Here is a 26,201-nt window from a genome sequence, read left to right as displayed (position 1 = left end):
AGCCCGGCTCGGTGAACTCCAGCGTGTTCCGATGCTTTTCAGCGCAGCAGCGCCACCTGGTGGACGGCGGAGGAACTAAAATCCAAATCCAGCGCAGAGAACGCGCTGCTGGATCGCGAATGGACCGGGTAAGTAAATCTGCCCCAGTGATTTCTGACACTGATGAAAAGTAGCACATAAAGAGTCACACAATTTCATCACTACGTGACTTGTACTTTCTCAATCACACAAAAAATATCTGACACAATTGATCCAAAATACTTGTTTATTGGTAACAAAACCCCAAGTCATGAGCAAAATGTAACTGCTGCAAATATACAATATAACCTTGTATAAAAGACTGTACAAAATAGTAAGAGACAAAATTCATTCCTCTTAGGAACAGAGTTTCTATTTTTTTTTTTTTTTTTAGTTTTTGTAATATTTTGGCTTTGCTGAAATTCTCCTGTAACATACATACATCTATGTTTCTATGTAATACGGTCAAATTTTTTTTTTTTTTTGTTATCAAACCGATCCTTTGTCTTCCATGTGAGAGGACCTTAGCGCTAGTGCTCCCTGTTATCATCTGTCACCACTATTGTTTTCCCATCAGGCTCTGTGTCCGCTCTGATAAGAGTTATACAGCCGTCTATGGAAACACAAATACAAACGCTTTCCCTACTAGTTCATAGGTTCCCCACAGGAGCGTGTGATGGTGACCGGAATCTGGCTGGAAACCAATGACTGCATGGAAAAAGCAGGGGCGAAGGTCAATGGCAGGTCATAAGGTACTATGTCCGTAAGTAACCATATACAGCTGTATATACTAGATTTATAGAACAGACCAAATATCAGACACCGCTCTCCGCACCCCATCGATCAGCTGACACCCTTCTACCTTGTATATACAGCTGTAGTGCTAGATACAAGGTGGGGGGGTCAGCTGATCAGTGGTGTGGGGAGAGCACGGCCATCACTACATTACAGGAGTCACGAGATCAGACATGTGCACCCTCCATGATACAGTCACCAGTAAAGGGTTAGGATTTATTCGATCCGATTCCTTTTAGGTGTCTGTTCTGCACCACAAGCCCCTCTCCCCTTCCTGTTTATACTTTCACATGTTCTCTAGATGTGTCGTGTACTGGGTGGGATGGGACCACATGAAAAGATGAACAGAAACCTCTAGATTGCTCCTGGGGATACTCCCTTCTAGTCTTAAAGGGCTTGTCCACTTTCAGCACATACTTGATATGTTTTGTAAAAGGAAAACAATACAGTATACAATTTCCCAGTATGCTTTCTGTATCAATTCCTCTTAGTTTTCTAGATCTCTGCTTGCTGTCATTCTATAGAAGTCTCCTAGGTTTGCTTCCGGTGGATAGAAACTGTCTATGGTCATGTGATGTGGCTCATGTGCACGGCTCGTTATAGCAGAGTAATCAGTGCCGTGTGATATAACGAGCCGTAGATCAGGGAATGGCTGACAGTAGAGAATTAAAAGGAAAATTCCAAGTAAACCCTTGGAGAGGTGTCTGTGTCTTTGGTCAGAAATAGCGCCACCCCTGTGCGTGGATTATGACCGGTATTACAACAAATTGTCAATATAGCGCAAGTAAATCCATATCCTCTGTACAGTTTTTGTTTGCTGTTTTGATATGGCACAACTAACATCAAATCTGGGAATCGGATTAATGAATCCAAAAGTGACATCACTTAGGGAGCGGCGGCTCCTTGGACAAGTTCTATACCTCAGATCAGATGTTCTGCTTCTATGATGTAACATGATTGTGAATGCTCCGGAACGAGGAAGCCCAAAAGTTTCCGCTATGGTTAAGGCACTTGTGCAAATCCTTGATCCTCTGTGACTTCCATAGTGTAAAATATTCCGATCCCGAGAATGGTAAAGGTCACTTTCCCAGGTAATTTGGTGGAGGATTTCTTGCTGGACAAATGATATTAGCTGTGCATAACCCTATAAGGGCTTCAATAAAACTTCAAAGGTTGGGCTAAGACAGAACCATCCGTCATAGTGCAGTAAATGCCGGAGCTTCCTCCTTCTTATTCCTCCTTTCCCATCACTTTCACACGTCTAAGGTAAAGGAGTGGGATCAGGAATGAGACGGCACAGAGGGTGAAGCAGGCTTCAGCTCCGATCAGCCAATACACTGTAGGGATGACACAAATTTCACACATCAAGGCTTTGCTCCATTAGAGCATGAAATGGTTACCCCTCAATTAACTAAATCCAAACTTCATTCATTTGAATGGACTTTACCCAATTCTACATGTTACCCACAGTTGCCGCTACAGGGGAAAGCTATGGGAGACCTGTGCCCTGTGTTTGTGTCTTATTGCATCTAGGTGTTGTAAAAAGATACAGTCTGCCCCCATAAGCAGGGTTTTTAATTTTTATTATGTGCTCACTATTGAACAGAATAAATAATATTTTTATATAAAGCTTACCTAATAAAATAAAAATTCAAGACACATTCCCTTTAAATACACATCTGCTTGGGACATCCCAAGGGAGAATCCCAATGTCATACCCTTCAGGTATGAGAAAAGTGTACGATTTTTGCTTAAACCGATCGATGGTGATCTAGGGAGGAGTCTAGCAGCAGGTGTTTAGTTTCCCTGCAGTGCCGCCACTGGTGATGTGTAGTATTACACAATACTATGTAAGTAAGATGTGTAGAGTTGCTATATCACAAATGAAACATTCCTTCTATAACATACAGCAGAGACTATCACCAAGGATCCTTCTTCTTCTTCTCATCCATGATGAAAGGAGAATGTGGAATACATTGGGTGGAGACCTCCCCTGAGAGTTGTCAGCTATAATGCATTACTCCTGGCCTGATGTTTAGTTGTAAAGCTTCACATGATAGTTTCCTGTTTTATGTTCCCCATAAATGTTCTGAAATTTTGGCTCCCCTCCAGCGTGGACGCACCCATCCCACCAGCGATATGAGAAGTACAGAAGATGCATCTCCCGACACCAGAAAGTGGTCTAATCTAATCCCCCTGAGCTAAGTATAGAGAGCGGACACTTACGTGTTGCTGATAAGATAGGCCCCACGGCTCTGGCGAGAGCCCCCAGGCTCCGAAGGATTCCCATCACCGTGCCCTTCTGACTGGCTGAGCCTGGGAAAAGCAGGAGATACATTAACCTTCACATGTATATAATATTCATTATTATTCTATGGATTGTGGAATGTTCCTGGATTCCAAAATTAGATACAGGCAGTCCCCAGGTTACATACAAGATAGGTTCTGTGGGTCTGTTCTTAAGTTGAATTTGTATGCAAGTCGGAACTGTATATTTTATCACTGTGCAAACATAACGGCTATCCTTGATATCACATGCTCAGTGATGTCACCTCTAAGGGTCTGGAGAGGAGTCAGGGGAGCCCTCTGGAGGGGCAAGTATAACATTTTTACCTATGTCTTTAAAGGGAACCTGTCACCAGATTTTACCTCTCTGAACTACCAGTGCCCCCTCAGGTTGGGGATGAAATGTCCTTTCTAGAATTCCCTCTTGTGTAAAATCTGCCCCGTTTACCTGAAAAAAAGAAAATCGCCCCAATAACAGGCAAATATCCCTCTTCTCACCTCATTTTCACATAAGATGAGTCAAGTTGCAGGGGTAGTGTCACTTCAGAAGCCTCAATCTTCTGTTCTATAGCACCTAGAAATGTTACTGGTGTCATATTAAAGATAAGAATCTCATCTTTCCAATCACATTATGGCTTTATGAGCTACAGAAGTGGAGATCCAGGTAGCTATAGACATAGTTGGAAATGTAAGCTGCAGATAAAGTTCCCGGCTATTTTTTAACTGCCAGTATTGTCCAGTTCTGTAGCTCACAGGACCGTAAGCCTGGTGTCATCTGAAAGATGAGATTCTAATCTTTAATATAACACAAAAAATTTTTTTGATATAGAACAGAAGATATGGGTGCCTCATGTGACACTCCCCTTGCAACACTAAACTTATGTGAAAATAAGGTGAAAAGAGTCATATTTCCCTGATCTCCTGGGGAATATGTTTTATAGCAGTGATGGCTAACCTTTTGGAGATAGAGTGCCCAAAGTACAAATAAAACCAACTTATATATCGCAAGTGCCAACATGACAATTTAAGCGGTAACTTATTGATCCCTGCTGTATCACAGGTTTCAATCGTATTTCTGTCCTGAGTTTACCAATACAATAGAAATATGGAGAAATTTGGATTGTAACTTCCCTCCAGGGCCCCCTGAAGAGAAAGAATCAGGGGAACCAGAGCAGGAGCTCCAATGACAATCCATCTCTATTCGCACCTTCCCGCTCTTCCTGTAGTCCTGGCAGTCAAGGATGTTGCTTTAAAATAGTTCTAAGCATGGTGCGTCCTGGGCTGTATTGGATCACAGGAGAAAGCCTTTAGTCCTGGCTGGCAAACTCTGCATTGGGGTGAAGGTCTGGGTGCCCACTGAAAGGTTCGTAGCACTAATGCCATAGGTGCCATAGGTTCGCCACCACAGTTCGTAACACAGTCACTTTAACAGTATCTGTTATCCCATCAGTTACCGATTCTGGCATGGCACCGTATCGCTCCGTGCAACCATTGCCATCTATGGGGGGGGGGGGTGCATGTATGGCCGCAAGCTTGAGCACGTATGGCACTGTATGCCTGGCTGGCAAATGATCGCTGGTGGACTATTACGTTCCCATAGACTTATGTGGGCCATATGGGGACAGTACATGAGAAATTAGGACATGCTCTATATCAGTGGTTCTTAACCTGTGGGTCGGGACCCCAGCGGGGGTCGAACGGCCAAAACCGGGGGTCGCCTAAAGCCATCGGAGCAGCAATTTTACTGTGTTTTTACGGTGAGTTGCATGGTTTGGGGTCACCACAGCATGAGGAACTGTATTGCGGGGTCACAGCATTAGAAAGGTTGAGAACCACTGCTCTATATTCTATTACGTCTTGCTCGCGGTAGGGTAATATAGATGACTCTATTGGCCATTGTAATTAATGGGACCATATGCTACACGTAAATAGTCGCTTTTATTTGTTTGTGTGCATGAGGCCCTATTCTCCTTTCCTTATTGTAGCACATTTACTGCCTTTACCTATGACCTTTAATGCAGGAATGACATGGTGTAAGACAAGTGATTAATCTAGTGACTCAACTATTCATATAGATTCTATATATGAACAGTAAAACCGGCTTAAAGGTGAAGTATTGCATCCTGTGTACATAAACGGAATAGCCATAAGAACATGGGCCGATACTATAAATCAATACCAGGCTATGAGATATGTAATGTTGCTGTAGACTTTGGTCAGTAATGTCATTCAAATATGCAGGACTGCAGTGTGTAGGGAGCGGGTGTGCTGACATAGGGACTCTATGGGTGAGATTTATCAGAAGTGTCCAAGCGCAGCAATGCTCTAGTTTCCCCAGTGGCAACCAATCAGAGCTCATCTTTCAATTTCCCACAGCTAATTATTAAATCAAAGCTGAGCTCTGATTGGCCATGGGCAACTGGGACTGTTCTGCTCTCAGACACTTCCCTGTTCCCTGTTTTTATGTTCAACGTATTGATCCTTACACACTCCTTTACAAGTAACTAGCTTTAGCCTGGGTTAGTAAGGGGAAAAGGTAGCTGCATATAATCCATGGGGGGTGGGAGGGCTGCATATTATTAATCCATGGTGGGGTGCATATAATTAATCCATGGGGGTGAGGAGGCTATACTGCAAAAGGGCCCACTGACACCTGGAGCCAGCCCTGCCTCACACATAAGCTGCCTTATACTAAGAATGATATTGGCAGGTTGATACTCCAGTCACAGCCGCATCTTAAGTCATCTGAGATGATTTTATAGTAAATAGATGACTGCAGCTCTGGATAAGACTGGAGTATGTAATGGCAAGGATACGACTGCAGCTCTGGATGTGACTGGAGTATCGCAGATGATATAAGCAGCTCAATTGAAAACATATTACACACATATAAGCTGCTTTATACTAATTATGAGAACAGCAGATTGATACTCCATTCACAGCCAGAGCTAATGGTAAATAGATGAATGCAGCTCTGAATGTGACTGGAATATTATGGATGATGTAAGCATTGCAATTGAGAACATATTACTAAATATTACCTCATATTATCTTATCCCTCGCATATTACCTCATACCACAGCAGCAGTAGACAATGGCTCCTGTATATGGTGGTTAATAAGTGGATTTTGGAAAGCGTGGGTGAAAATTTAGACTCCCAAACCTAGTGTATGATGTTCCCTGAGTCACATAGAACGCCTGTGCTAAATTGGTGATACATAAGGACATGCATACATACACTCAGCTTTATATACTAGATAATACAGAACACATAGCCGCAGTATAACAATGGTGTTTCTCTGAATAACGTTGATACAGTAACACTAGGTACATGTGGAGCTCTAGAAGATGGTTGAGGCAGCGCCTGGAAGTCCTCTATGAATAGCCCACAGTTCACACACCCATCTGCTGCTGTTAACCTGTTACATACCATAATTGAGCTTGTACCCAATAGGAAATAATGATAATTAGGGATAGATGATCAGTGGTCCAGGTGCCCTGGAGGGATGGGGTATATTATAGGTTATGTTGAACTTTCTGAGGGCCCATTCAGGAGTACGCAATATTTAGATGCAACAGAACTATAAAACAATAAGAGCATAGCTTTGATGATTTCTTAATCCTATCTTTTAAAGGGAATATGTCAGCGTTTTTTTACAATAAAACCTGCAACCACTGTTTGGTATTGTTCCCAGAGAGTTGTGTAACCATACCTTTGTAGGTGTTGTTAGTAGCAGCCGGACTATGAAATATTATAGTGCATTTATATTCCAGGATTGTAGCTGGATTGGGAGTGTACTGGTGTGTGATATCTCTTCATTGATCACAACACAGCCCCTCCCCTCTGAGTAACTGCTGTAGGATTCAAACAGAAGCCTGAAACAGCAGCTGTGCAGCATTACAGTGTAGAGATTTCCCACACCAGTGCTTCAAAGGGTTTCAAATTTGGTACATAAAAGTATTTTCACAGTCCTGTTGCTACTAACAACACACAAAATGGTATGGTTACACAGATCTTCGGGGGGGGGCGGGGGGGGCGGGGGGGGCTATAACTAACACTGTCTGCACTTTGTATGGTCATAGTAAGACTTTGTGTGGTCAAAATTGTGAACAGATTCCCTTTAGTAAGACACTTACCATAGGTTGAAACTAGCGAGGATAAACATGGAACCACAATGGCTGCAGCTGGAGAAAAAAAATTGATTAATATTTAGGAAAAAAAAAAACAACCAATACAAAAATTACCTATAAATATCACACTCTGCAGGTCAGTACTTACAGTACGGTAAGTACCGGAAGCCTCATTTACTATAAGGATCTGCCTATACCTTGAGGTCCCAACCCAGCAATCGGATACAGGCAGTCCCTGGCTTACGTACAAGATTCTGGAGGTTTGTTCTTAAAGAGGACCTGTCACCTAAATTTTCGGCACTAGGAGCTGCTTACCTCCGGTAACGCTATCAAACACTGCGGCGGGGTAGAGTGTAATCATCGGACAGCTCACAAAAAGCTGTCCGATGTATTCATGAGGGGGCGGTCCGAGGTGTTGCCTCTTCCCCGGACCGCCCCGCTCGCTCCATAGGCCGGCAGTGACTGCCGTGCGCTAGGCGGCAGTCACCGCCCCTAGCCACGCCCTAACTCCGCCCCTCATGAATACGTTGATAAATTGGGTGACAGGTCCTCTTTTAGTTGAATTTGTATGGAAGTCGGAACTGTATATTTTATCATTGTAACCTCCAGTCAAATATTTTTTGGTCTCTGTGACAATTGGATTTTAAAAATGTTGGGTTGTCATAAGAACCAGGATTAACAATAAAGCTTTATTACAGACACCTGTGATAACTGTTACAGCTGTTTATTGTAGCTCAAGGCTCAAGTACAGTAAATTACCAACACCCGTCTGTAACTAGGGGTCGTCTATTAAGTAGAGGACCGCCTGTATTTATCCACTAAACTCTGTAATTTAAAAATTAGGTCCATTTCTCGGGACACCTTCCCTTTAAAACAGGTCTTTTAGTGTATTATTACTAGTCCTTGTCTATATATCTACAAAGTATAGTTGATCTAAATCAATGTGTTATGACCTCTAATGACTTTGTGCTACTACGGCTTATACTGCCCCCTACTGGCATTAAGTAAAATTCTCTACAAAATAGGAAAACCAGAAGGGTGAATTTTGTGCACTGTAGGGAGGCTGCGGCCTCGCTCTGCTTTGTGTTTGTTTGATGCGGTAATAGATGGTTTCGGGGGGGAACTGACGGAAGAATACAGCTATAAACCCAGCACAAAGACGTAGCAGGGCTCCCAGAGAATGGATGTCATATGTTCCAAATTAGCAGCTTGGGGCGTATACAAGTGGCCGGCGTCCAAGCACCAGACACTGTGTTAGCTGAACAGATACTACATTAAGCGGGGCCCCAAGTAGGGACACATTATTACTTTAACAGCACAGATCAAGACCCTAGAAGGGGGGGAACCCCAGTAATTACACCGCCCTCCCCCCATATCTTTTATACCAGGTGATTTGTAACTGAGAGAGAAAATGAGTTTAGTTCTGTGAAACATAAAATTAGGAAGGAAATAGTAACAACCCACCCACACACAATGGAGAACAATGAATGTATAATTACACAAAACCCAATAGAAAGACTAAAAACACGGTGCACAAATATCTACTATAGGCAAGTGCTGGTCTGGTTTTATTTCAGTTTAAGGGCAGTGTCAGACGTCCGGGGTCACTCTGTAAATCATGGACTGTGCATTGTCCGGTGAGGGGTATATCATAGTGATATGATACAAGGAGCCCCTTCTCCCCTTCAAAACAGCATGACTGCAGCAAGGTAGGACGGGGGAATTCATCCATCATACATCTCTTACATGGCAGTGTGTTTGGTCCGTGAAACCGAACCATGATCGCCTGTTTTAGCCCTAAGTGTAATATTTTTTAGGCCCCATTGTTTTCAATATCTCCGCTTGTTGTCATGAAATTGACAATTATTGTTTAGGGTCAGATATTCTGCAGCGAGGGGCCTGACTAGGAGAGGCAGGTCCCCATAGAATTGGGCATCTTTCCCCCTTAAAATGTACATATTTGTATACTCGCACATGTGAGTTACAATCACACTATATATATATATATATATATATATATATATATATATATATATATATATATATATATATATATATATATACACTCATACAGAAAATACACACATACAATACCATATACCAGTGATGGCCAACCTATGACACACGTGTCAGTGCTGACACGCATAGCCATTTTCAGTGACACGCGGCCGCCGGAGAGTTAAGTTTCATCCTTGGCTCCTACACGGCCAGGTGCAGTAGCCGGGAGGCTGAGAGATTGTCCAGCACATTGTAATAAATAGATGATGTGGAGAATCCCCGTGTACTGCCAGACTGTAGTATACTGTAGTATGGCAGTACATGGTAGGATCAATCACACAACCTAGGGTTAAAGTACCCTAGAAGTTAAATAATTATACATATTTGTTATTTAAACTATAAATATCACAAAATTATGTTTTTTTTGTCAAGGTGACACACCACCCGAGTTATGCTCGGTTTTTTGGCGAATTTTGACACACCAAGCTCATAAGGTTGCCCATCACTGCCATATACAGACAGACAGACACACACAGCATATTCACACCCAATACCAGGGCCCCCTAACACTGTGGGCCCAATGGCAGTTGCTCTATAGCAGGCTGCTACCCCTGTAGTTACACCTCTGTCTAGAGCCCATCTAATCTTAACTCAATGTCCGATTCCCATGACTCTATGGGTAGGGGACACTAGAGCCGAGAATCACTAAGACCATCATAGCTGGATCACAGCTTAGATGTCTGAATTCATCCCTACAATATGAGGCCAAAGAGTTTTCCCACTCTTTTGACCTCTGTCTGGTTACTATAACCCTATGGAAACATTTAGGCTTCTCTGTCATACCAAAAAAAAACGAATTGTGAGTCCTCCCTAATTCACCGCTGGTTGTAGCCCACAAAGTTGGCATTAGACCTGGACTTTGTTATTTGTAGGACTACATAGTACAGCTTAGCTTAGGAGTTAAGTATTTTCTTAAACTTTATAATTCAACTAGAGACAAGGTATTGAAGGAGGAATAGGAGACTAGTCAGAACTTACCAAAAGAATAGAGGAGAAGCCCTGCACCCAGCATGGTCAGGCCGCTCGCCCATCCTATCAGCAGGAAAGCTGGAATGAGAAGAAGAATGGCCTGCAGAGCATAATGAGGAGTTATATATACACTGCATAGTTATTAGAAGAGAACTGAAATCGGGGTCCTAAAGTACAAAAATATAAAGAGGTTCTCCACTCATAGCAAGTTACTGATCGGCGGGGGTCTCAGTGATAAGACCCCCAAAGATCTGGAAAACAGGGGTCAATTGTACCCCTATTGCTCTTAAGATGCAGAAAGCAGCTGGTCCAGCTTGCATTGGCTTCTCCATTCATTTCTATGGCGCTTGGCTGCGTTCCATAGAGGTGAACGGAACCGCCTGCATCTCAAGCGCAACGTGGTACAATGGATCACCGTTCTGAAGATCTGTGGGGGTCCCATCACCAATCTGCAAGTTAGGTTCTAACTTGCTATGACTGGAGAACCCCTTTAAAGGAAATCTCCCATAAAATCCATCCTGATAAACCAGGGACATTACTCTTAGATCCAGGCACCGTGACTGTGGTAATCTTCTTATATTTGTTATCCTTCTTCAAAACTCAACTGAAGGGCTCTGGAGCGCCTTACCACCTTACTTTGGCTCCACAGGCTGTTACCATGTGCAGGAGAACTTCCCCCTCCCAGTGTGTGAGATTACATCAGGCAGATAGTGGGAGGAAATGCTGAGCAGAAGGGAGAGGGGAGAGACAGAAGAACAGCCTTTGAAGCTGCAGTGTAGATGGGCTCTAGTAACACCCCCAGAGCCCTTCTGGATTATTAGCATATTATTAAAATTTGATTTTAGAAGGAAGGAGGTCAAATATAAAAAGATATCACAGTCACGGTGCATGGATCAATGAATAAGTGGATGTTACATTTATATGTTCGATGTAGTAGTTGATGATTTGGAATAAGGATCTTTTACACCCCATCTATATGTCATCTACTAAACTCCAGTTTACTGGTGGGTGTGTAGCAGCGCACCTGGGGGATGGTGGCATCCTCCTCCTCCTCTCAGCATGATGTTATTACATAGTTACCCGCTTGACAGCTTTCACTTCGTTTCCTGGTTTGATTCTCCGAGCGTATCCGCCCTGGATCACAGCCATGGTCATTCCGATGAAAAAAAACATCTTCCCCTGCTGCATGCTGCCAGAGAAAATCAAACAGGTTATGGGTCTAGCTGCACAGCCGGGAACATTTACAGTGTCAGCCCGGTGTTTATCCTCCACTTAATCACTTCCAGATGTTCCCTGGACAACCCAAAAACATCCACCCAAAGACGCAGGTTTATATAATGGATAGGGCCACCATGATTGTTTTATCCTATCACCCAGTCACAGCCTCTAAACCCAGAGACACACAGCGGTGGTCCTGATTACAGGTCAGCGCTGTTGTTCTGTGGGGAAGCAGGGACTCCTGACATCATACGTCCTGTCCTGTGTACTGTGGCTGATCCGTGATGCACGGATAAACGGCGGTCGTGTGCGTCTCTGGCCTTAGACTCTATTTTTAAACACTAGACGAGTTCAAGAGCGAGTTCTAGGTGCCTTTCTTTAATGGAAGCCTGAAATGGAGGCATCCAGAGACCATGCAGCTCTATAATATGGAGCCATGTGCCCAGATAATGGGGGTAGAATGGGGCGCCATTTGTTCCCAACGCATTTTATCACACGAAATGTCTTTTGTGTCACAAAATGAATTTATTGATCACAGAAGAATTTGTAAAACAACTAATAAGAAAGACTGTAGGGGGAATTTATTAAGACTGGCATTGATTTGTAAAGCGCTACGGAATTTGATAGCGCTATATAAATAAAGATTATTATTTACCCGCCAGCCTTAAAATCCCGCCGACGGACCATTTCTACTAAGAGACTCAAGACACAATCTCTGCCAGGTAGGACCTGGTAGAGATTTCTGCTATAGTTTCTGCAGGTTTTTCCAGCAGAGACTATAGGATGAATGACCAGCAGGTGGCAGACCTGTGCACAGTTCAAGGCAGCTGTTGTCTGTAAGTAAGGTTCATATATAAGGCGCACTGGACTATAAGGCGCACCTTTGATTTCTGAGAAGTCCGAAAAATACAGTACTTTACATCAAGAAAGCGGAGCACAACTATTAATAGATGTATATTGGTAAAATCTACACACATTACAAAAACATGAGGTAAAGTGGCCAACCCCTTTAATACAAAGTGACACAGGAGCTGTGGGGTTAACAGGAGAAGTCTGCAGTGTGGATGGCACCGCGTCCTCGGCACATGTACATTACATTGTGACACGTAATCCCAGATCATTCATTTTAGATGGAATTTCAGGAATAAGCTGACAGCGGAGCCGTTTCTGCTAATCCTGCACAAAACAGAGAGAAGCAAAATCGTCCAAAATCCTGACGAGCGCTCAGGGTGACATTCCAGGAATATTACAGCTCGTCTGCTCTGTATAATGAAATTATGTGTATAAAATTACTGAAATTAAAAATTTTTTAGAGAAACCATATGTAAGTGACTACTACATCCCCCTGAGAATGGAGGTGCGGCCTAGCGCACTTGTACCTATGCACAGGTCCTATATCCAAGCACTAAGTCCTCTTCTCTGAGGTGGGACTCATGTGGTGCCAGACCCATTATAAATATCAGACCACCTCAGTTATGGACATCCACACTGTAATAATAATACTGTTCTGTATAATAGCTCCAAGATGGACGCTCCTTTGTTTAGAAATGTGTCACTTACACAGGCAGAGCTCTGGTGGATATGACATATACAGTATATAGCATTAGGATATGACTAAGTGCAGCTGCACCCATGAACATAGGTTACCTGCTGAACTGGAAGCGCTGGTGGGTGAGGAAGCTAATGGTGTACTCCAGGCCCGAGAACAGGAAGAGGTACAAGAAGTAGACCAGGCCCAGGACGCGGAGATTGTGCAGACCTTCACACAGAGGAGTACAATTACTCAATAGGAATTCATCATAAATAAATCACTATATAGCGCCATCCTATTCTACAGCGCTGTACAGACCATGGGGGACATGTACAAATAAAATATGATATGAAAGAGTGATAACGTGTAGGAGTAAGGGCCCTGCCCACAAGAGCTTACAATCTATGAGTATTCATGGCAGTCTACCATATCTTTAAGCTGCAATGAAAAATCCATACCAGATCCCAAACTAGAATGTATTATTCTATTGGGGAGAGACGCCCCTTAGGCTCCAGGTTCAAAATACAAATACAATTAATTTAATTTAATTCCTCCCTTTGCCAATTTTAATTTTAATTTGGTCCTGGCAATAAAGTTTATTTGAATTGAATGTACTTGAATTGCTATTAGAGAGATAGATCTATAGATAGATATACACTTTGGGGACACTTATCATAAGTTGTTAACTGTGGAGAACTGTGGAATGCGCCCCCCCCCCCCCCCCCATTCCTACCTTCACAGCCATCACAATTATTTCAGGGCTTCAATGCCAGAAAACTGATGTGCAAGTTCTGACTGAATTCATAGACTGTAAGCTCTTGTGGACAGCGCCCTTAGTCCTATTGCTTCATCTGACCATGTTACTGATCTATTATATCTTATTATATTTGTCCCCCCCCCCCCCATGATCTGTACAGCGCTACAGAATGTGCTGCAGCTATATAAAGAAAGTTTTCTATATTAATAATAACAATAAAGTTTATTCTGCGATTTTCTATCATTAGAGTTACAGCTATAGGTGAACTGAACTTACATAGAGATTGTAAGGAATTGAATGTTTTATAGAAAATACTCTGAACTATCACCATGGGTGCACCCCCTGCTGGTAACCACCAGAATTACAGCTCTGCATTTGCTATGGGCCATACTAATGTGTCAAAATGAATTGTATAGTCTGTTAAATAGTTAAATGTATGAGAACTAAACATAAAGGATTTCTTTTCTGATGCAGCGATATCAAACATGTGTATTCGTTTTTGTTTTAATTTTTTTTTGTTTCGAGGATAGAAAACTACTTTGATTGGAATAATTGGTGATAACTGATGTATTTTTTTTTTTGGTTTGTTTATCTTGTTACATTTTTGTTTATTTTTTTTTAACTTCTCTTAGGTTACTTTTATCATTGATAACACATAGTATTAGATCAGATTGACAGTAGTGGATGGACAAGAGCCAGAGCCATGATGGACATTGTTGTCCCTCTAGTTGTGATAGAAAGCCGTCAGCTCCCAGCCATCTCATTTGGGACAATAAAGCTGACAGTGTAGGTATAGGGTTGAACAAAAACTCTCTGCTACCTGAGGCCAGCTATAGAATAGCGCCCCCTCTGCCCCATCCAGGGGTAATATATCAGGTTATTTTTTTTTAGGAAGAGTCAGGTCTTGCTTTGTAGCAAGTGACTGTGCCCTGATGCTGCCTCCACATTTTGCTGCAAGTGGTGCTGCCTTAGGCAAGAGGCTCAACTCGCCCCATGGCTGGAGCACCACTACTAAGATGCCACAGTCACAGTGACTGCAGCATGTAAGAGGGTTAGATATCTAGGATTTAAGTTATGACCATCTAAAATGTTGCAGCGTCTCCTATTGGATTTCATAACATCATATACGTGGGGGTTCACCTTATCTATGTATTTCCCCATTTGTCCTGGTGAGTAGTGGACACATTGGAGACAACAGATAAAAGCATAGACACAACACGAGGCACAACATATACAGGGCAGCACATGTATAGGCTGAATACATGAACACTAGTAATGGTGGGGGACATACTTTCCTGAGAAGGACTCTCCTTTCTTCTTGTTACTGCGGAGAACTGGAATAAGGATAAAGGGCTGAGCAGGTCTGAAGCCCCTTGAAATCCAACCATCATGGATTTAACCTAAGGAAAAAAAAAAAAAGTAAACGCAAGCATAATTTGGGATGTTATATAGGCAGGTTTGGCCCTTTTATTAAACGTAACAGTATGGGTGTGTGATTATTGGCTGATCCCTCTTTATACAGGGTGGGAGTATTTACACAGTTAAAGGAAATTTACAACCAGGATGTAGGATTGTAAACCAAGTACATTTACACGCTTAGGGACTTCAGGCTCAAATAACAGCCAAGGAGCTTGGAGCCCCTCAGGTTAATTTGCATAATTTTTAAGGCCTTATTTTGTAAAAACAAGGACATAAAAAGCAAAAAGAAGAGCGGATCCTTCCGGAGGCGGCACATGGCAGCATGCGTGCTTTGTTTACAATCCTTGATCCTGGTGTTAAATTTCCGTTACACGACAGCCATCAGTATCCAGATTCATCAGGAGTAAAGTTCTGATCATCACTGACATCTGTTCTTAAAGGAAGTAGCGCCTTGTCGTTCTAGTAGGGCTAATAGGTGGGGTCCTAAATATGTGAACCCGCCTCTAAGGTTCCCCCAATAGAGTAGTTAAAACTTCTAAGTTGTTCTAAACTTGTCTACACTTTAATGTTCCAGCTGACCACATCTTACCCTGTTCTCCTTGGGAAGGGTCTCCGGAAGGAAAAGAAAGATGAATACCAGATCCAGAAGAGCGAGTAGGAGAGCCAGAAGCGCCGACCTTACAAAGAACAGCTCTCCACCTGTCGTGTGGACTGCAAAGTAAGCGCCAACCATTGGTCCGATGGTAAAGCCCAGAGAAAAGGCCACGCCGATCATTGCCTGTAGAGATAGAAGATGTGATTATAATATGGTAGTTTTAGCACCCAGTGGGAGAGGGGAAGCGCCCCAGTAGCCTTTCACACTCATTTGCATAATTTTTCACTTTGATTTTAGAAGTACAGATGCCATGGATAACAAATATAAAAAGATTACCCCAGTCACATTGCCTGGTCTATGAGTAAGTGTCCCTTGAACTATTGGATGAAAACTTAGACTTCTACATGTAATCTCACACCACAGCGACCTTCTGTATATTTTAACAAACAGAGTTTAGTAGAAATACCGGACTATTGTGGACATTTATCATAGACGGTGCTCTGTGTGCATGGTGTATGATAATGGCTCTGCCCTCCTTCCACAGCGCATAGATCAAGAGCCCCACCTGCCGTAATTTTGTGTAAAAACCTGCAGACATTCAGTGTTCTCTAGAGAGTGGGCATGATCACCCACTCCGACGGCGGCCTCGCCTCCTCCACGCCACGTATATACCCTATATACTCAAGTATAAGCCTCATTTTTCAGCCCTACCGGGCTTATACTCGGGTACATACAAATATGGTGGCTATATACTGGGGACCTATGAACTAGAGGGCATGGGCTGGCAGGCTATATACTGGGGGTCAGAGGGCGGGCTATATACTGGGGTCAGGGGGCCTATATACTAGAGGGCATGGGCTGCTGGCTATACACTGGGGGCGGTCTATATACTAGAAGACAGGGGCTGGTGGCTATATACTGTGGATCAGGGGGCTGGCTATATACAGGAGGGAAGGAGGCAGGCTGGCTATATACTGGGGGTCAGAAGGGTTGGCTATATACTAGAAGGCATGGTCTGGCAGGCTATATACTGGGGGGTCAGCGGACTGGATATAAACTTGAGTGCATGGGCTGGCTATATACTAGAGGGCATTGGCTGACAGGCTATATACGGAGGGTATATGCATTTCCCACCCTGGGCTTATACTCGAGTCAATTGGTATTCCCAGTTTTTCTTGTTAAAAAAATTTAGAAAGTTACTAACTAAGCAGATTCACGTCTGAGCACACACATGCAGTATACTTACCATGCCTTTACTGCGCTCTTTCAGAGAGGGAAGATCAGCAATGATAGCGGTGCACAAACTGACATTTCCTTTGCTTAGTCCTCCAATGATACGTGAAATTAGGAAAACACCAAAACTTCTTGAGACGGCCCATAGAGCGTATGATACAATCAATCCAATCTGCCGGAGAAGGATCGGTATCACATACATGTGCTGTGTGGGGTGACAGTAGTAACCCTGCAGTATTATTATTATTGGAGGATCTTTAAGAGGATTCACAAATTTTGTCCCCTACGCAGCTCTAGAATGTGATGTACTGACAATCGCCTTTTTCGGATCATTGATCGCAGGGGTAAAGGAAGTTTATGTTTCCATGACCTTTTATATCTCTATGACATATTGTATCTTGTATCTCTTTTTACATCTTTTTATATCTCTATGACACATTGTATCTTGTAGGTGTTGGAAGCATAAAGCATGTACAGCGCTGACACGGCTCGCGGATGACAAATATGCCGATATTAGCAGAGAATGTAACAAGGCCGTGAGGAATGCTGGGAATTCAGAAGCCTCTATAAGACAGAGGAGAGATAAGAGCTGGAAGTCATATAGAGCCAGTATCTGAAGTGCGAAGCTGTAAAGTGATAATGATGACATCCTATAACCTTTACAGCAGGTACAATAAAAGTTATTATAATTTATACCACAATAGTGCGTGGGTGGTTTAGGTGGCCATGGACCCTCTAGAGGTTTTGGGCCCTGGGCGGCTGCCCAAACCGCTCATATTATAATCCACTACTGACCATGATTTTATATAAATTGAAGCTGCTGGACCCTAAGGCATAGCCTTTATCAGACCCTACCCCTTAGGCACCTGGACCTGGTACAAGTGAGACACCCTATGAACCTTAATGGCTTTTGGGTCTCAGAGTAAATGTACCCACTTTACCCCATGACGCTACACATCTGGCGACAACTACCCTTCTCAATACCCCTTACCCCTTGGTGAATGCCCCTTGCCCTTGGTTACACAAGGTTTTGCTTTGTGCTGTATGGAGCTATATACCTGTAAGGAGCTAGTTGGCCACCACAGCAGTTTCCACCTGGTTGTCATTCAACTATATCATTCATTGACCTATTCATTTTTCACATGAATATGTTCACTAGGTGGCGCTGTTCTGTTGCTGCTGTCATGAGAATAAGTACATACCGTAGTTATCATCAGGACTCGTCGTCTTCCCGCATAATCCGAGGCGGCTCCAGTGAGAGGTGAGCAGAGAAATTGCAGTAGGGAGAAGAGGGACCCAATAAGACCTGAAATATAGGAAATATTACATGAAATTATTAAAAATGCATATTTAATTGCAGACAAATAATAGGTTACAAATATGACTTTCAAGGGTCTGAAAGTCCCCAATAACAGGTAACTGGACATGAATGTACATGAGGACTGTAAAGTGCAGGTACTGAACACCATGGACTGAAACCACTGGATCCCAGGGACATAAAGCCACTAGATAACTGGGACTTAAAAACATAAGGCCACAGGACGCCATAGAATGGGACATAGAGATTCTGCACACCTGAAACCACTGGACACCAGGGAATTGGACCAAATGCTACTGGCCATCAGGTGATCCTGGAACATAAAGACACTGGACTGTAAAAAACCCATCAGGGACTATGGTATAACATCTCTGGACACCAGGGACCATAACATAGGAACTTAGGACACCAGAGACATTACATCAGGGACTGTGAGAAAACCACCTTTGACTATGGTATAACACCTCTGGACACCAGGGACTGTGAGAATACCACCTGGGACTATGGTATAACACCTCTGGACACCAGGGACGGTGAGAAAATCACCTGGGACTATGGTATAACAGCTCTGGACATCAGGGGCTATACAATGTCATCTAAGGACACTAGAGACAGTGACACAACACCTATGAAGACAAATGACTGTAGGAAAACCATAAGGGACTAAGGTATAACACTTCTGGACACTAGGGGATATAGGAAATCTACCATGGGCTATAACATAACACATCCAGTCACCAAGGACCATAAAATAGCAGCTTAGGAGACAGTGACATGACACCTCTAAACACCAGGGACTGTGAGAACACCATCAGTGAATACAGTATAACAACTTTGGACACCAGGGACTGTGACATGACACCTCCAGACACCAGGGACTGTAAAATAAACACCTGGACTATGGTATAAAAACCCAGGGAGTCAGTAATATGAGAAACCATAAGGGACTATGGTATAACACTTTTGGACACTAGGGGCTATAGGAAAACTACCATGGGCTATAACATAACACATCTGGACACCAGGGACCATAAAATAGCAGCTTAGGACAACAGGGACAGTGACATGACACCTCTGAACACCAGGGACTGCAGGAAAAACACTAAGGATCTTAACATAACACATCTGGACACCAGGATCTGTAGGTTGCAGTTTAGGGCACCAGGGACAGTGGAATGACATTTCAGGACAAGAGAATGTAAGAAAACACTGTAACAATAAATGTTACTACATCTTGTGTCTACACAGACGTCATCATGGCTGATACTGCATTTGTCATAAAATAGGGTGAACTAGGGACAGGGAAAGACATGGGAGAAGGAAACTAATAAAAATGAGCTGAAGTGCTTATAAAAAAAAATAGTATTTCAATAAAAGAACAGATGGATGGGAATTCTTGGACCATTTCCAAAGCTCGCCTCCACTTTGGACGTCAGGAATTTTAATTTCTTTTCTTTAAATGTAATTTTAAAATGAATTAAATATGTTTTAATTATCTAGTTCTGAGTATCTATTGCGTTATATACTACTCTACTCACATCCGGAGCTGCATTTAAACTTCTGTCGTTTACTTATTAAATTTCTATGGCACAAGCCTATTGGAAGTATATGAGTCCAAGCTAAGCTGATCACAGACATTAGGCAAAGGACTTATAGGGGGACCCAAGATAATGGGAACTGTACTAATACGGGAGGCCACACAGGACACAGCTCACCTCCAAACAGGACACTGTTGTATTTCCTCTCCTGGGGAACCCCAACCATCCCAGCAAACCAGTCCACGGAGTGCTGCAGTGTCTGATACAGTCCGTCCTGGAGAAGAGGAGACAAGGAGAAAAGTGCATGGTATATAAATGTACAACATGTGCCTATAGGGGGGTGGATTAGCAAAAAAACTAAGGATGCTGTAATGTATTGTGGGTATGACCTGCTCCATTTTTGGCATAGGAATGGACTGCACACTAGGTGAAAGCAACTATTGGGGTAACAGTCAGTGATGTACAACTTGTTACCCCTTCTAACCATGTAACATTTAGTAAATAGTAGCTTTTCCCAATACTAAATCTTCTATACCAACAACTGTGTTCCTCTGTAATTCTTCCTGGGAACGTAAATAATAATTGAACAGTTAGTTATTACCATTCATGTCATCACAGCGATGACTCTACAATGTCTGCTAATGCCGGTATTGATTGGACATTGTCCAGTGACAAGGGAAAAAGTAACACCCAGTTGTCAAATTATTAATACAACCTTAATGCAAAATGGGGAAGATCCACACAAAGTTTTTATAAGAAGAATTTTCAGAATTGTTCATTTATTGGGAAGGGATCTGTGTGCTAAAATGGAGATGTTACTCTAGGATCAGGAGTGCGCCCCCTGTGTATGAGATTTATGGGAAATGTGACTTGTAAAGTTTATTCAACGTAAAACTAATATAAATCCCATCAGATATCCCTATAGTTATGGCTCTTTAGGTGATAAGATTTATATATAGGGACACAATAGTATCTCTACGAGAGACGTACTTTCCTGATACAATGTACACACTTACAATAGGCTCCGGAGTTTCTCCGGCATCACTTCGCTGATAAACTTATGCACACAATAGCAGGACAGTAAAGATATCCCCTCCCTCATTAAGGACAAAGTTCCCTTGTGTATTTTCCCCCCTTTCATACCTGTTCCCCAGTCCTTAGGCAAATTCCTAAACCCTTTGTTGGGTAACAATGAAGCTTCTCATAAGGTCACCACCTGGTGCCAAAGAACATGGAGCCAAGCAGAACTCTCCGGGTTTACCTTGGCGTTACTCCGCTTCTACAATATGTACATCTTTGTATCAATACTTACATGAGATTCGCTGTAGTGATCCAAAATGGAAGGCAGGAGCGGCAAGATAAGCGTGAACCCCAAAAGGTCGATAAGCAGCGCCAAGAAGACGACGGTGATGACCCGGTTGGACCCTTGCTTGGGCTCTTGCTGGTCCCCACTCATCCTCTTGGCCTCTGCTGAGCTCAGACACCTGTAGCCTGTAAAATGAGAAGACTCCTGAGACCTGCTACTACCTTCTCCCAGGAGGGTCAGTGCTGACTCACGGCAGGGCTTTCTAGAGGTTAAGGCGATGATCCTCGCTCTCTGAGGTGATTGTGATGTAATATCTAGAAGTTGCTACAGTATGTTAAGCAGGAAGCAAAGCGTGAAATGGTGCGACCATCTGCAGGAGGCTGTGCACTGGATGTGGCCGTGTTATGTAACCTGGAGTTGGGTTAAGCAAACCACTCTTATCAAGTTGCACAAAATTTTCGCCATTAAAACTTCAAAAAGCCCAGTAATTGGTCATTTCAAGGCAAACGGTGGTGGAGCAATAGGGCTGCAGGAGGAGGCTGCGCAATATCTACAGGAAGAGCATTGAATGGGGACTATAGCTGTGTGTTGTGCTGGGAAACTGGGGAAATAATCCAAATGTAGTGAAATGGATAAAAAAATATTGGCTCTAAGGTATTTTTCTGCCTTACAATGTGTGATCCAAATGTCTCATCTGAATACGTGAAAAGCTTCCGTGTATGGAGATTTTCTGAGGTGCACTGCTGTTACACGATGAAGCAGGGAATCCTTGCATCATATACCACCAGACACTATGGTAGGTCCATGAAACAGGACACTGCACAGTTTGTGATTCAGGCCATGTTCACACCTTGCGTTTGATAAGTTTTGAGAACCAATCCAAGGGCTTCCCCCATGATCACATATACAGATAACATTGCGTTTCCATCTTTAGAAAACACAATAGAAACGCATTACAACAGCTGAGGAGAGGGGATTTGCCTAATTACTTTACGGTTAACATTTGCATTTACAAAATGCAATGTAAAAGTGCTGTTAACGCAAATGTTAACAGTAATGTAATTGGGCAAATGCATCTCTTCAGCTGTTGTTTAGTTCAAACTAAACACATCTGCGATCGTCCTAGCTCCTCCCTTGCAGCACTTACATTACATTGAAAGACACAACGCTAACACTGCGGGGGAGATTTATCACAAGTTTCTTAGAGCGGAACTGTTCTAGTTTCTGACCAATTAGGGCTCAGCTTTCATTTTCCCACAGCTATTTATAAAATGAAAGCTGAGCTCTGATTGGTTTCCATGGGCAACTCGAACAGTTTTACCAAGTGATGATAAATCTCCCCCTGTGTGTGAACACAGCCTGAAAGTGGCAGCATTGTCTGGGACCTGCTCTTCTACAGAGCGGTGTTTCTATTCCTTATGACTTCTGTAAAACTTCTGTTTAACAATAATAAAATAAAAAACTAATAAAACTAAAAATACACTTATCTACTTCCTCCATGATGTCATTCTGAACACACGGCGTTATTGTCCAATGATTCAGACTGGTTATTACTTCACCTTCCTGTGTGTGGGCTTTTGTTTAATCTGAATTGTATGAAGTGGAGCTAAGGATCGGCACAACCCTGAGGGGAGAGTCATCCTGAGGTATACATGGAGCATAGCCATAGACAAACCAGTTCTGAGTGTCCTCATCTTTTATAAAACCCAGTGCAGGATTGGTCTATGGTAACCAGTCAAATTCAAGTTCTCATAGACCTGAAGCCTTTTAGAAAATGGATGGAGAAACCTTATTGGTTGCGATAGGCACATTTTTTTCCTCATTTTTACATCTCCCCTCAAAAATGTGCCAGTACTACTTAGTTACATAGGTAGTACAATTAAAAAAAGACATATGTCCATCAAGTACAACCAAGGAAGGAAAAGGGCTAAGGAGGAGGGATGTAATATAACCATCAATGTTATTTTGATGTAAAAAGGCATCTAGACTCTTCTTACAGCTCTCTGCTGTCCCTGCTGTGCTCTGCTCCTGAGCTCAGCTATTCCACAGATTCACAGTTCTTACAGTAAAAAAAGCCCTGTCGCCTCTGGTGATTAAACCTTGTTTTCTCCAGACGGAGACAGTGCCCCCTCGTCTTTTGATTTGTTTTAAACAACTTTCTACTATATTTTTGTAGGGACCATTTATATATTCATATAAATTTATCATGACCCCCCCTTAGTCAACTCTTTTTGAGACTAAATGAATCCAATTCTAATCTTTCCTCATAACTGAGACCCTCCTTACCCCTTATCATTTTCGTTGTACCCTCTCCAGCTCCTGGGCATCATTTTTATGGACCGGTGCCCAGAACTGAATGGCTTATTCCGGGTGAGTTTGAACTTATGCCTTGTAGAGTGGTAATATTACATCCCAATCCCGAGACAAACCCTTTAAAGGGGTTGTCCACTCACAACAAGTTAACTCCATCCACAGGATAGGGGATATCTGAGACCCCCTCAGATCACAAGAACAATGGTCTGTTGTACCCCAAATGAACAGTGCAGCCAGTTGTGCTGGTCCTTCTGCCATATTCACCTCTATGATGCTAAGGCCGCGGTCACACGTTCTGCTAGTAGTCCGTTCATAACGCGACGCTAGCGCACATGCTTTTCCAGGGAAACACATGGGATCAGCCTATTGATTGCATGCGTTTCCCTGTAAACACACGTGCATTCAGGCCGAGGACCGCCCCCTGTGTGCTAGTGTCGCGTTATTAACGGACTGCTAGCGGAATGTGTGACCGCGGTCTCATGGAGAAAACCGAGCTCTGTACCCCACTACATCTGTCAGCGCCATAGACAATGAATGGGGAGTCAGCACGTGTCAACCTGCCGATCCATTCATTTGGGGTACAACAAACCCCTTCTTGTGATCTGTAGGGGTGTCACAGATCAGCTAGTTATCCCCTATCCTGTGAATGGGAATAACTTGCTGTGACAAGACAATCCCTTTAAATAATTATAGTCTTAATTGATAGTGACTAACAAACACCAGCAGATCATTCATCTTGAGGCTTCACTCACTTCTACGTCACATCATCTTCTCATCTTAGCTTAGGTCGCGTTCACACGTTGCAGTTAAAAACCACATCCTAACTCCCATGTTTTAATGCTTCTTCTGATTTTTTTTTTTTTTCAGGTGGAACTCTGTGCAATGAAGAAAATTAAGAAACTGCCCCAAGAACCACATCAAAAGTCAGTGCAGTTCTACCTGCTCCGTGTGAACGCAGACATATCCATGTCACATCACAAAGTATCCGTGTAACCCTATACTGATGTACTGAGCACCACCTATAGCATTTTAACCCCTTCATTGTTAAACGTGATGTTACTAAAAGTTCAGCCCCCAGGAACTCCTTCAGTGCCCTAAGTGCTATGTTGCTCTGGATGTCTCCTCTTCAGGATGAGATTACAGCCCTTCCCTCCTCTACCTGCGGCTATCTCCTCCTAGTATTCCTGTGCGCCATGCTCCCCCCATACTGCCTTATACAGGGCTAGTGCGGTATATATGTATTATTATTGTGTGCGGTCTCATTGAGACTCCTTACCCTTGTCTTCCTGTAGTCGCCCCGTGCTGTACAGTGCACTCCTTCCTCCCTGCCTCCTCCTGCTGCCAGCCATGACCCAGCCTTCTCCTCTTCCTCCTCCTCCTCCTCCTCCATCTACAGCATCAGATTTCCCTGCTACAAGTCCTGTCTCCAAACTTTAGTACATGTGCAATATCCCATGCTCCATAGACAGGAAACTCTATAACATGGATAACACATATACAAACTGTTAACGTAAAATGATGCAGGAGTCGAGAAAACAAAACATACAATCAAATTGTGCAGGACTACATAGCGATCGCACACACAAAGACCCTGCAGTCGTGTGACAACATCACAAGTAATGTGGTCAGATACGTTGTAACCGGATGGATTTCTGGATGCAGATAGCAATAAGCAATTATGTTTTTTTACCAATATGATAAAAAATACGTATCGACTAATCTTACGGATGCAACACTTGAGTATATGACGCTTCTGTACCACAGGTCTGTGATGTCATATACTGCTATAATGTGGCCTGTGTGCAGCTCATTTCTATTTAACTGAATGGGTCCGAGTCGCAATACAAAACATAGCCACTTTACTATGTAAAGCAGTGTGTTGGTATAGAGTAGAGGGATTAGTAAGTTAAGTGGGTTAAGTCAAGTTTTATTGCTATCCCTTAATAATAATAATATTTCCTTTATTTATATAGCGCACACAGATTATGCAGCGCTGCACAGAACTTGCCAAATCAGTCCCTGTCCCCAATGGGGCTCACAATCTAATCAACCTACCAGTATGTTTTGGAGTGTGGGAGGAAACCGGAGGACCTGGAGGAAGCCCACGCAAACGCGTACAGAACATATAAACTCTTTGCAGATGTTGACCTAGATGGGAATATCCCTTGTCCATATTACAAGAACAAAGGACTTATTCTTACCAACAAATGGAGCAGTAGTCTAGTATGTGTCCTGCTGCTCCATTCAATACTATGAAAGTGTCAGAAACTTGTACAATGGAAGATGATACACGAGATGTGCTCATCAACTTTCGGCACAGATCTGATTTAAGGTATTTATGAGTAGTTAACCCCAACCTCATGCTCAGTCAGACTGTTTATAGGACATAACAATAGACCTTGTAACAATCCCTTTAAGAAACCACAGCATTGATCTGAGCACCGCAGTCTCTTCTTAAGATAGCAATTTATCCAGCATTTTTTAGACCAAAACTTTGGTGGATAACAAAAGGATATACAATATAAAAATCAAGTAATCCTCTTCTGGTTCTGGTTTCAAAAACTACATTCATAAACCTGAACATGGAAACTGGGGACTCGTGTGACTTATCTTTTTTTTAGACCTTCATTGAGATAAAGTCATGCTCAAGCTCAGATTTTCCTTTTCTGTTTTGGACCTTTATAGAGATGTTGTCAATATGCGAATCTCAGATTCC

The 26,201-nt window shown here is 42.8% G+C and overlaps 1 protein-coding gene and 1 long non-coding RNA gene across 6 annotated transcripts; one reads left to right on the top strand and one right to left on the bottom strand.

Annotated features, from left to right (window-relative positions):
• Positions 1-251: 251 nt before the first annotated feature.
• On the bottom strand, positions 252-24,843 carry MFSD10 (major facilitator superfamily domain containing 10). Of its 2 annotated transcripts, none has more exons than XM_072126175.1 (13): positions 24,762-24,843; positions 21,179-21,357; positions 20,044-20,140; positions 18,213-18,316; positions 17,024-17,182; positions 15,772-15,960; positions 15,055-15,163; positions 13,123-13,234; positions 11,338-11,446; positions 10,267-10,357; positions 7,237-7,284; positions 3,040-3,129; positions 252-2,150 (listed from the first exon to the last, which is right to left on the bottom strand). In XM_072126175.1, exons 1-13 carry the CDS (start codon positions 24,832-24,834, stop codon positions 2,044-2,046), a joined length of 1,467 nt encoding a protein of 488 aa, XP_071982276.1. In that variant the 5' UTR covers positions 24,835-24,843; the 3' UTR covers positions 252-2,043. The 2 variants fall into 2 exon arrangements, with proteins under 2 accessions (XP_071982276.1, XP_071982277.1); XM_072126176.1 differs by lacking the exon at positions 24,762-24,843 and adding an exon at positions 24,206-24,315.
• Positions 635-17,876, top strand: LOC140080580 (uncharacterized). 4 transcript variants are annotated; one of them, XR_011849912.1, is made up of 3 exons: positions 635-770; positions 15,757-15,900; positions 17,462-17,876. It is a non-coding gene; the product is annotated as an uncharacterized lncRNA (long non-coding RNA). The 4 variants fall into 4 exon arrangements; XR_011849913.1 differs by having other exon boundaries at positions 649-781; XR_011849914.1 differs by having other exon boundaries at positions 657-770; positions 15,790-15,900.
• Positions 24,844-26,201: the final 1,358 nt, after the last annotated feature.

This window comes from Engystomops pustulosus, chromosome 1, assembly GCF_040894005.1.
Source record: "Engystomops pustulosus chromosome 1, aEngPut4.maternal, whole genome shotgun sequence".
NCBI lineage: Eukaryota > Metazoa > Chordata > Amphibia > Anura > Leptodactylidae > Engystomops > Engystomops pustulosus.
The sequence above is the reverse complement of the archived record's forward strand: the minus strand, read 5'-3'. Positions and strand labels throughout refer to the sequence as shown.